Source organism: Phaenicophaeus curvirostris, chromosome 1, assembly GCF_032191515.1.
Source record: "Phaenicophaeus curvirostris isolate KB17595 chromosome 1, BPBGC_Pcur_1.0, whole genome shotgun sequence".
Lineage (NCBI taxonomy): Eukaryota > Metazoa > Chordata > Aves > Cuculiformes > Cuculidae > Phaenicophaeus > Phaenicophaeus curvirostris.
This window is the reverse complement of record NC_091392.1, coordinates 15,951,217-15,963,235: the sequence shown is the minus strand read 5'-3', so window position 1 is coordinate 15,963,235 and position 12,019 is coordinate 15,951,217. Positions and strand designations below refer to the sequence as shown.

The 12,019-nt window shown below is 44.4% G+C and overlaps 1 protein-coding gene across 1 annotated transcript in view; it reads right to left on the bottom strand.

Annotated features, from left to right (window-relative positions):
• Positions 1–12,019, bottom strand: part of LOC138716883 (sucrase-isomaltase, intestinal-like) — a 60,294-nt gene that overhangs the window by 44,956 nt on the left and 3,319 nt on the right. Inside the window, exons 3-6 of the mRNA XM_069850056.1 lie at positions 11,889–11,991; positions 11,658–11,803; positions 1,283–1,451; positions 530–626 (exon numbers count right to left, since the gene is read on the bottom strand). Coding sequence (XP_069706157.1) covers positions 530–626; positions 1,283–1,451; positions 11,658–11,803; positions 11,889–11,991 — 515 coding nt within the window. The remainder of the gene's footprint in view (positions 1–529; positions 627–1,282; positions 1,452–11,657; positions 11,804–11,888; positions 11,992–12,019) is intronic.

The following is a 12,019-nucleotide window of genomic DNA, read 5'->3' as shown; positions in this document are numbered from 1 at the left end:
TCTCAGTTTCATTTATATAAAAAGGAACCATGAGCTTGTGTTTAGTGTTCCTCTATGCTATTTTAATCTCCTTGTTGGAAATCATTGTCTGCCAGGGGAGACTGATTTTATAGATTGAGTGAAGATTTCTCTTTTCTGAAATTATACTACTGGATTAATATGGTAAGGTGGCTATAGCAACACACAAATCTATCCTCCACAGACAAAATATAGGACTAACTTAAACTGATTTGATTCAGTTATGCCAATCCCAGAAGAAATTTCTTCCACGTTCTTCTTTCCCTGTATGAGTATCTAATTTCAAAAAAATTAGTGATGTATTTTTACTGAAAATACCTTACCTTGTTAAACAGTCATTCTAACGAAATATCTTTGAATATTTTGTAGTAATTCTTAGAATTTCAGTTATGGAACAGTTGCTTTTATTTGTACCACACTGAAAAAGCAATCAGTAAAATAGTGTTTTATACTTACTAATATACCATGTTTCTATATGCAGTCCATACAGGGAATCTGTATATCTTTTTACCTTGTGCATTGGAGTTCAGCAGGAGAACACCGTGGGTGTTGGAATCAGCTTCTACACACATGTAGAAAGGGTGAACTCCATAGAGGTTGGCAAATGGCTGAAACAAAAACAGCACATGAGGTGTGGCTTGACTTTGCTAATTTTTCATAGTTTTTGTCAGCTAGATACATATGGAAAGTCAAGGAAATATATTCATTCATAGTTGGAGATGATGACAACTAGAAAATGTTGGGGATTTTGTCATCTAAACTGATGGAAGTCTAATTGATAGAAAAGAATAATTTTTTCTGCCTTATCATGATGGTACTTTATAGACTCCCTCAGTTAAACCTTCCATATTACACCAAACCCTTCAAAATGATACAGGTAACAACTGCTTTGCTAGTTAAAATAGAATCATCAACCACTGACACCAGTTTAGCAAACGATTGAATGAGTCCTCCTGAAGTCCATCCTGTTTGGATGAAGAGATTGATCCAAGCATGAAATCAAATGCTTTCCTGAACCAAGGTCTTGGCACACAAAATACTTTTCTCTGAAACCTGACTGCACTATTGAAAGCTTTCAAAGTCCCCTCTAAATGACCCATGGTTAGTTAAAACACATTACACCTGCAAAACCTGTGACATTCTGTGTTTGCCATGAATCCACATTAGTGGTGCCACCATACAGAGAGAGAGGTGGGCCCTCAGCAAAGTTGTACCTCCTTTTGGTGATACAAGATAGGACTAAGCGTTGCAAGAAGTGAATTACCGTTGGTGCCTGATCCCTGCTGAACATGCCGTAAGTAACGAAGTCCATGCTGTGTTTGAAGGATGTGTGCTCATGTTCACCGAACCCGTACACAGAAGTGGATGGCACAGTAGTTGTGATCTGAAGATACTGGTTGGAGAAAAACAGACCAACCAGGGGACTGTCCCACCTGTGTCAAAGAGGGAGAGACATGATTACTTTGCTTATCTTTGGTGTGCATCATATTATGTTCATGTCTGGCCTTTTATACTTGTTCTGTGCTTTGGAGAGTAATAACATTTAAAAAAATATTAAATTCCATGCATGCCTTTGACATGCTTAACCTAATACCAGTAAATTAATCTTGCTATGGCTGCAGATATCTCATCTACTTATACAATAAAATGCATCAGTCTAATTTTGAAGAGAACAACTAAAATAACAGAAGACACTATAATCCTATTACCAAAATAAGTGGTTGCTTGTGCTATTTCTATGACAACCAACCGGGCAGGCTAAAAATTGTTATCACGCAGTGGGGTTCAGAATCCTTAATGAGAACAACAGACATTAAGTTGTTATCGGTTTTTACTTTTTAATACTTTGCTGGATCAAGACCCAAATTCTTGTTACCTTTGACTTTATGCAGGTGCCTAAAGCAGAGGGACAGCTTTCTCCAGACTCTGCTTGAATGAGGTGTTTTTATTGCAATGACTCTCCCCTGCTTATCTCACGAGCTTAATGCCTTTACTTTAATTGAATCATCTGTGGACACAGGCTCACATTTTAATTAGGTGTTACATTCTGTTTCCTATCTCTAGTGCTATAATGAGCTGCAAGCTAGATGGAGGAGAACATAGTCAAGCTGTGGAGAAGTGTTTCTTTAATGGCTCTGTGTATGCCATGAGTACCACGTTTAGATAGCACCCTCTTGAGCCTTGTTTAACCATGAATTTGTTACGGCTAATTAAAATAAATGATCCAAAGCCGTAGAGCATTGAAGTGGCATAACTCTCCTTTTAATGGTCTTTTGTCAATGATTTTGACAAAATTAAATGGCTGATCAAATTGACTGGTTAATCAGAGAAGTGGAAGAAGGGCTGTGTTGGCGAGTAGCAGTGCTACCCACCTAGGGGAGCGTTCCTGGCGAGCCTTGACTGTTGCCCACACCACTGACAGGCCTGCTTGGGGACAAGTCTCTGCTGCTGGGAGGGCACTGATGCTCCCATCATCCGGCCTTGAGCAGCTCTGTTCTCCCCATCAGGAAGCAAGGACAGCCACTCACAGGGATGCCCAGAAGCAGATCTAAGGCACTCTCCTGCCTCTCTATGCAAAAAAAGCAAGCACAATCTATCCCTAAAGTATCCTAGACAAGTCTTAAGTCAAGTATGTGTACTGAAGGGTCTATACATTTTTGAAAAAGAATACTTGGTCTTTCTCACAAACAGGAAAAATAAGAATTTGTGTTTAAGTCTTGATTTGATCGATTGTCAGCAGCAACCCTCCTCCTTTCCATCATCTCCTCCACCTACACACAGTACTAAATAACATTATTTTTTTATAGGAAGGTTAATGTATGCAAAATATCCTTAGGAATCAGATCCAGCCCTTGGCGAACAGACGCCTTGCTGCAAAAGGTTGCTGTGTAGGAATGACAATGGGCTCATGCACTGCATTCCTGTGCAAAGGAGCACTGTCGCGTAGCTCTACTCTGTGCCAAGGCAGGCACAGTCACGGATTTGAGCAGAGCATGGGGTTATGCAAAAGGCAAAGGATGCTGGAGGGGAAATGCTTTGGGAAGAGCTTAAATGTCTGTCCTAACTCATTGAGCACTCTCCATGATGTCTGTTCAGAGAATATGAGGCTTTGTGCGTTCATGGTACCCACATCATAGCACTGACATTTCCCATCGTGAGAGCAATTAGAGTTACCATGGTATTAACAGTTCTGCTTCCACTCAGCTAGTCCTCTCTCTGTCCGGGCAGGTCACTGGGGTTGTGCACACTGCAAACCTAGGAACAACCCCACTGCCCCACCGCATCTTTAAAGAGCACAGAGAAACCTTATGCGTTCCCTGGGCCACTGTCATGCACTCCACTTGTGCATGGGATTGCCAAAACAGCTCCTCACCCCTCCATCTCTCAGCTCCACAAGGGCTACCACTCCCAACAGCCCAGATCCCCAGCCATCACTCACCATCAGCCTTATCTTTGTTCAACAGCTTGCCAGAAGGGCCGAGCACTAAATATAGCATTAAATATGACATAAAATGACTGGTAGAGCCTCTCTTTTTTTTTTTCCAGGCACCATTATGTCTTCCCCATCTGAGAGGAGGCATGGACAGGATTTCCCCTGGCATTTCTCTCTGCCTCCTCTCCCAAGCAGCTGCCCTCATGCTAATCAAGACACTGTGGTAAGATCTAGTGCTACTTTGTCACAGTGTTTGCTTCTTTTGTGTTGGTAAAGAACAATTCTTTAAACAAAAATATGGTGTCTGTCATTCCTTAAACACTTGGAGGCAATAAAGGAAAATGTTGTATTTCTTCCATCTCCCGTCCTGCTGATTTAAAACAGACAGAAGGAATAAAACAAGAGGGAGCATAAAATGACATCACGTGTGCAGGAAACTGCATGGTTCTCTTCCGAAAGTCCTACAAATCATAACAGTGTTGCAATGGACAAGAGAAGGGATCTAAAAAATGTAAAAATACAGCTGAGAACTTGTTCACTGTCAAAAATTCGATCCCTACCTGCAGTTAGACATGGAAAAGCCTGTGAAGATGAGAATCCTTTTTGTTGCACAAGAGGTAATAGCTGCACGCTGGTTCACTGCTGGAAGTCCCAACCCTTTAGCGCCTCTGTGCTGGAAACACTCCTGGCTGTGGAAATGCAAACTAGGCACATGCCTGCCTGGCCCACTGCCTGCTAACACTTGCCTGCTGACTGTCTTGGAAGGCTGACTGATAAAAGCTAGTGTTTTCAAAACATTGTGCGCTATACTCAATAGTAAACTGTCTGTATTTTAACCTTGCATCAGGAAAAAGAGTATGATTCAGGATGACAGAAAAGATCTGTGTGAAAATTAACATTTCTGTTCAGCAAGTGAACTAGTCTCACATCCAGCAGTCACCCCTCAGGCTGCCAGGATGAAATATAACTGCAGCAGACTGGGGAAATAATATTAAAGGAAGGTGGGTAGGCAGATAGATAAAACATCCTGTTCATTCTGAAGGTGTAGTTTATGACTAACATTGTCACAATGTTTGAGGGGGTGACTAAAAGGCAGTAGAAACTGGTTTTCATGAGCGCAATTATCAATCCTATATAATGCAAACTGGACATGATGATTTACCTGGTTGAATGACTCCACTCTGTTGAAGTTTATTGGAGGCCAATAACCTCAGTGTGTGCAATGGCTCAGAGCACTGACTCGCCTGCTGTGAGCGAGTAGGTGGTCTTATAAAACCTCCACAATCAGGAGAGTTGGGACACATATATGATACATCATTAGGATACACATTATGCATTACCTGCATATTCGAAAAGCATTTTAGGTTGGAGAGGTGTGATTATTTTTTTCTTCTTGTTGCAATAAATCCAAGAGAAATGAGTTCATTACTTCAAGGTGCAAACACCTGTCGCACTCAGCCACTTAGAGAAAATGTCCTCTCTAACATCTGCTTTTCTTTGCTGCCAGATCCTTTGGAAACCACAGCCTTGTGAAAGTGAACACACCATATGTATATTATCTGTGTGCAAATTCAGGTGGAAACTTCACATGCCTATCAGAAAACTGGGTCTAACTCTCCTTTGGTGGAGCTTTGGAATACTTTTCCAGAGGGCACAGGGTCTCACTGTATGCACAGGCTGCCTATAATGCAGGAAAGCACCCTAGGGACTGAGAAGCATAGGCCCTATTTTCAGAAGAATCTCGAACATACTTAGCCCCTGACTCGCCCCACTTGAGCTGCTGGGAGCATCAGCTTCAGAGCCAAGGTCTCTGTGATTTTCCTTTGCTCTCAGATTGCTGAAAAATCATAGAATCATAGAATGGTTCAGGTTGGAAGCTACCTTAAAGATCATCCAGTTCAACGTCCCCACCACAGGCAGGGACACCTTCCACTAAATCAGGTTGCTCAAAGCTTCATCCAACCTGATCTTGAACATGTCCAAGGACAGGGCATCCACAAGTTCTCTGGGCAACCTGTTCCAGTGCCTCACTACCCTCACAGTAAAAAATTTCTTCCAAACTGTTGATCTAAACGTACCTCCTTTCAACTTAAAACTGTCCCTCCTCATCCTATCACTACACTCCCTGATAAAAAGCCCCTCCCCAGCTTTCCTATTGGCCCCTTTTAAGTACTAGAAGGCTGCTATGAGGTCTCCCTGGAGTCTTCTCTTCTCTAGCCTAAATAAGCTCAACTCTCTCAGTTTGTCCTCATACGGGAGGTGCTCCAGCTCTCTGATCATTTCCACTGCCTCATAATAGCCATACTCATCATAACCTGTAAGTCTTGGGGCACCACTGGACTGCAGAAGGCAAAACAAGAGTGATTTTTTTATATGCTTATCTTACTTTTAAGATGAAGAAAGTCAGCACAAGTAACCAACAGATGTGACATTTTAAAAGAAAAAAATATCAGGGTATATTTACAGTTATTAGCCCAGTTCTGCTATACTGCTTTGACTATATACATCATTGTGGTATTAGGGCATCTCCTGTGAGTGGCTGGATATATACCACTGCATTTTTGTTCTGAAAAACATTTGGATAAGTGATATACCTACGATACATCTCACCTATATAATATGAATCTTAACGACTAGAAGACTAAAATAATGACTCTTAAAAACTAGGACCACACCCAAGCTACCCATGATGCACACTATTTACTCCTGCTGCTTTCAGCAAAATAGCGGTTTAAGACAATGGCTTTATAAATCATTCTAATAGCCTTGCCTATGTAAAAAACATTTTCACGGTAAATGGTGTCTGGGCTTACTACCACAATCAATAAAAACAGTAGCTGAAGTCTGCAGTAGCCGAAGTCTGCAGTAGCCTTTTTGGAAATTAGGGGAAATCTGGATTAGATTTCAGTTATTTGTGCCGTATCTTCTCAAGTGTGATGGCAAACAAGGTATTCCAAACTCTTAACAGACAGAGAAGAGCACTTATCTGGCTTGGGAAAAAATGTTCTGCCTTCCATTATTCATATGATGTCATGAAGGAAAAGTCAGTTGGAGAACGGATATTAACACGAAGAATCAAATCAACAGTCCATCCCTCTGCAGCCTGCCTCCAGCAATGGTCCAGGCCAGATATCACAGAGGAAGGCATAGATGTCACTCAGAGCCAGTCTTGCAATAATCTGCTTAATGGAGGAAGTTTCTGGCTGTTTTCATAGAATTAGTTTATGTTGTGAAACATGGAGACAAAAATACTTGGGTCTTTTTCCCTATAGCTGATTTTTTTATTATGCTTGAATGTGTATCCTGCTAAACCTCCCATGCCAGCACTGCCCTTGGGGCAACAAGTCCCACAGAGTAATCACACGCTGCAAAATGAGGATGTCTTTGTTATTTATCTTTGCCTTGAAGCAAAGAGTTTCCAGCCTTTTATTCTCCCTGTTCTTGAGGAAATCTGTACATTGTTGAAACTTTCATGCTCACATTTGATAGTACCTCCTCCAGTGGCAGGAGCAGAAGAGAGTACAGTGCTCAATCTGAGACTCTGTGCCAATAAATAATGCAGAGGCTTCATTTTGCTCCCTCACCTGCCTTATTACAACCTGCAGTGAAACAGCAGGAACATGGGAGAGGATGAAGAGGAGCAGGAGCAGGCAGGACTGGATGGGACAGAGAAAAGTATTGCAGTGGAGGAGGAGAACGGTAAGAGGGAGTAAGCCAAGCAGCATCACTGGAAGGAGAAAGGGAGGCAGCCCAAGAGCTCCTGGTCCTGAAACCTCCCCCAGCAGTGCCTGGATCGTTTCCCTGCATGACCCCATCTAATTTTTGCCCCATGCAGGTAAAGCAGTGGCTGTCGCTTGATTACCTTACAGCAAACTGAAGACTCGGCCTCTTATTCTTGCTCCTGGCTCTGCGTGAGGTTTGCAATCAGCTGTTAACGTCTCTCCCTTCACATAATTCATTCCTCTCCCCCATTATTGTGATTACACAGAGCTCTGAGCCTGTTCTGCCTTCCCTGAGCTGGTGTTTGCATAGCTTGGCTGTGGCAAAGGCTCCTCACAGGCAGCAAGTGGGAAAAACACCTGTAAGCACAGTTAGGACAATCTCTGTCTCCACTGCCTCTCCCCTGCAATGTTTCCAATGTGGTATTAAATCTTTCCTCACAAGGAGGAAGCTTTGTGCACACAAGCCACAGAGCTGGGATGGGGCTTTATAGCAAGCAGACAGACAGGGAGCCTTCCGTCAGCCACACCATCACTACGAAGTCTGTGGCACAGAGACACTGCTGGTAGGATAGACTGCGCTACAGAAAGGAGGGGACGGATATACAAGTGTTGACTCTGAAAGAACAGTCCAAACCCATACCACGTTTCTGCTTGGGACAGGCTGCTCCCTCCTCTCACGGACTGCCAGAGCACACTGGAGGTCATGAGGGATGTTAGGCTTTTTTTTTTGGTGCATCATTTGAAACAGATTTCTGAGGATTTGGGATTGCTTTACAGTGGAAAATCCTTCTTCAGAGACATTAGAAATGTGCAGCAGAGCACCTAGAGCCAGTTTGTGTAGACATGAGTAGTTATCCACCCACACCTGGGGAGGGCAGCTGCAACACCTGTTGAAGAGGCTGTATTTGCCCACATCAACTGTTCTGAGCAATATTTGTGTGCATATGAAGATTAAAAATAGATTCAGCTGTTCATTAAGACAGCAAGGCCATGGCAATTCACATCTTAAAATAGGCGACTGAAGACCGTCCAGGTGTTACATGCTGGCCTGTTTCTCAGTGACACTTGCCTACACAGTCTGCCCTAACCTGGCACAGAGGCTGTGCAGCTCAGCGCCTGGCACTGGACTTGCTGGGTGCTTTGAAGGAGCAGCTCCCACCTCTGGAGGGAGTGTAAAGGAAAAGATTTGTGGTTTAGCATCTTCTCTGCAGCCTGCACCTGGGAGAGGGACAGGCACGGGGGACAAGGCAACGATGAAGATTCTCTGCAATGGTCCCTACTGAGCCCTTGCTGTGGAGCACACTCAGACGCACCTCCCAGACGTCCAAACCGGTCTTTGGGGATGTTGAACTAACATGAAAATCTACTTAACATGCCAGATGCCACCAGTGCTCAATGGACCCAGCCAGCTGGTGCAGTCACTGGTGGGGATGTTCCTGTAATGCTGCTCATTGAGAGTTCATCATCCCTAGTCAACAAAATGCAGCATCCTATGGCTTTTAGGCTGGGATATGTAACCTGCTTTCCTATTCTGAAAGAAGATTTCCATCTGCACAGCTCTTATGGTGGCTAAAGAGTTTGCAAATCCCTCTAAGTCAGGCTGTGGAGGTATCCCTGAGCATCTGCATTCACTCACTCCAATGGGAAAAACAGGGAAGCAAAGGAAAGTCAAGCATTTTTGCTCCTTACACAGAGAATTTAACTCCAAATATGATTTAGCTGTGAGAGGAACAGCTCCCTGCCAGGATGCGATCTTTCAGTCTGTAAGTACTGGCCGTGCCATTTCACACAAAACAAAAATTCCCTGGAACATATTATTTCCCTTTCTAGATGCAAAATCCTGTGTCTCTGCTGATGAAAATATTGTAGTAGCGGCCTCGCCATTGTTTGCAGGATAAAACCCCATTACCTGTGCATTATATTCACCCACAATTTCCTCTTTCTGGGGTCGGTTTGGTTTCAGGAGAACTCCTTTACCTGCCCGAAGGCAGCAGACACTTTCCCAGCGGCAACGCTCGCAGAGCATCACTGCCGAGAGCTGCGCTGGTGCTGCTGCCCAAGGCTGCCCTCTCCCTCCCTGCGCTCTGCAGCACAGCTGAGCACAGCCCGGGGCGCACACGGGGATGCTCCACTGCCAGGGGAGCTGAGGGAGCTTCTCCAGGTCCATGGTGACCTACTGAATGCACCTGCCTGGAAACCTGCTAGCAGGGCTCAGCCTCTGCTCCTCTGCCTCTCTCTGGACCTTTGGCAGCTCAGCCAATCAAAACCTGCATCTGCTTCTTGCCGGGTCTCTTGCCCTAACTGATGTCCAGACCTGAGCATGCCCGGACTAACCGAGCCTAAATCCTTGGGTTCTGGGTGAAGGTGAGGAGGACTGACAGGGAACAGGCCATGAGCTACCCACTTGCCACCTCTCATCACGCATTCACCCCTGACATCACTGTTCCAACTCACGAGCCTTTACAATGATCTCTTACTACAAAGAGAAGAAAACTGGGCCTTTAACATAAGCCCACTGTTTTCACAAAGATATTAAGTCTAACAAGGAAATAAATCATTTCTCTCATCAGAGTAAGATGTAATTCATTCATTTACAATATCCTGCAAAAAGAAAACTTTACAGAATTGGCTGTGGCGTATACAAAAAGAGATGCCACAAGACTGTAATTTAAAAGGATGCACAGTTAAATAAAAAGCCAGTGTGGAGGTTCCATCTGCAGACTCTGACCATTCTGGAGGCTGTATTGCCTTACTTACATCACACATATTAAGCCATCCTTAAGTATCTTACAAAGATAATAAATATAGTTTGAGTCTGTTTAATAAAAAGCTTTTCGGTGTGGGAAAAAAAAATCTAAATTGATATTTTATTTTCGTGGTGTGAGGTTAGACTTTCTAACACATAAAATGAAGCACTTGGATTCCAATGACCCCCGGGAATGTGGTTATATTAGTGGTGATGTGCAAGATGGGCAGAGCTAGTGCTGTGAACCCAGCAGCTGCACTGCACGGCGCTGGGAGCTCACCGTGAAGGAGCCCGGTAGCAGCCAGAATGCACCACGTGTGCTGCCAGAGCAAACCTCCTGAAGGCCATGAGGAAAGAACCTAAACCATGCCTCTTGTGACCACTGCAAGGTCAGTCAACACAGAAGAGGTGGATGCAATCAGGAGGCTAACATCAAACATGCTGCTTATCTGAATTAAAATACTAATACAGACACAATCACAGTCTGATGCAAATGGTGCCCATATCTCTATGTCCTGTGCATCTCCTTTGCTTGCCTGAGTCAAACAGTGTAACCCAGAGTGGTCTGTAACACTGTTATTTGTCACCACAGCCAGCAAGAGACTGCTGCTAGAGCCATGCCTCAGCGACGGTGAGGGGGCTGGAGAGCAGGTCTTACGAGGAATGGCTGAGAGAGCTGGGGGTGTTTAGCCTGGAGAAGAGGAGGCTGAGGGGTGACCTCATTGCTCTCTACAACTACCTGAAAGGAGGTTGTGGAGAGGAGGGTACTGGCCTCTTCTCCCAAGTGACAGGGGACAGGACAAGAGGGAATGGCCTCAAGCTCCGCCAGGGGAGGTTTAGGCTGGACATTAGGAAAAAATTTTCACAGAAAGGGTCATTGGGCACTGGAACAGGCTGCCCAGGGAGGTGGTTGAGTCACCTTCCCTAGAGGTGTTTAAGGCACGGGTGGACGAGGTGCTAAGGGGCATGGTTTAGTGTTTGATAGGAATGGTTGGACTCGATGATCCGGTGGGTCTCTTCCAACCTGGTTATTCTATGATTCTATGATTCCAAATGCACCCGGCAGAAGCACACCTTGGCTGGGATGCAGGAAGCTGCTAATTCCAAAAAAATATTGCTAAGTAGCACTACATGCTAGAGATGTGTTAGTGGAAGGTAAGAATATAGGAATCATGACCCCTGTGACTTTTGTTGGCAAAGGGAGCTTTCACTGAAGTTAAACTTGCAGTACCCAGCTTGTGAGTAGAACCAGTATTTTTGCAGCGTGGCAAACCAGACCCACAAATGCCATACACTGAAATCAGTGGAAGTTAGAGGCTTATGGCCTCTGTGGCTTTGAGCTTTAGTTTTCTACACCTACCTCTTGGAGAGTGGCAGGAGATTTTGTGTCAACTTCTGACATATTAAAACACCCTAAATCTCAGAAAACTTAGTTTAATGCCTTCATGAGCTGAGTTTACCAGCATCCCAAGCTGCAACACCATAGCCTCAAAAGTTATTTGACTGGCTGAATAACCTTTCCTATGTGTGCAGAGATCATTGTCTGCGATAGAGGCACACACTTCTATTGATAATGAGCACTTGACAGGGACAAGGCATAAATCTGTGTTTACACATATCCAGCTTGTTCTTGAGGCAATGTCACACAGACACAAGCAATAGGGTGCGAGGAAACAGTGCTCGCCCCGTCACTCTTAATTTCTGTGAAAAAAATACATTAATGACATCTGGTACTCACAGCACAGTGCCAGTGCTTTTCCTCTTGATCCTGAAGTGTGAGGAGTCATCTGCAAACTCCACGTCATAGTTGGCCTCATCAGCAGTAACCCCCGAGGAGCTGATCTTGAGCGGGACTTCAAACCGATGCCTGTTGGGGTCATAGAGCTGGAGCAAGGCAAGAAAGAGTCCGGTTAGCTTGTTTATTAGCATGCATCACTTCGGTTAAATCATGCTGCACACAAATACTCACCCTGAACCGGAGCCTGTCTTTTGTCTGGAACTCCACTTCCAAGATGATTGGGGAAATGTCGTCTCCAAAGAGGGACAAGGCCTGGCGCTTGTTCAGCGTTACCCTGTGGCAGAAACACGTGCTGGTGCTCA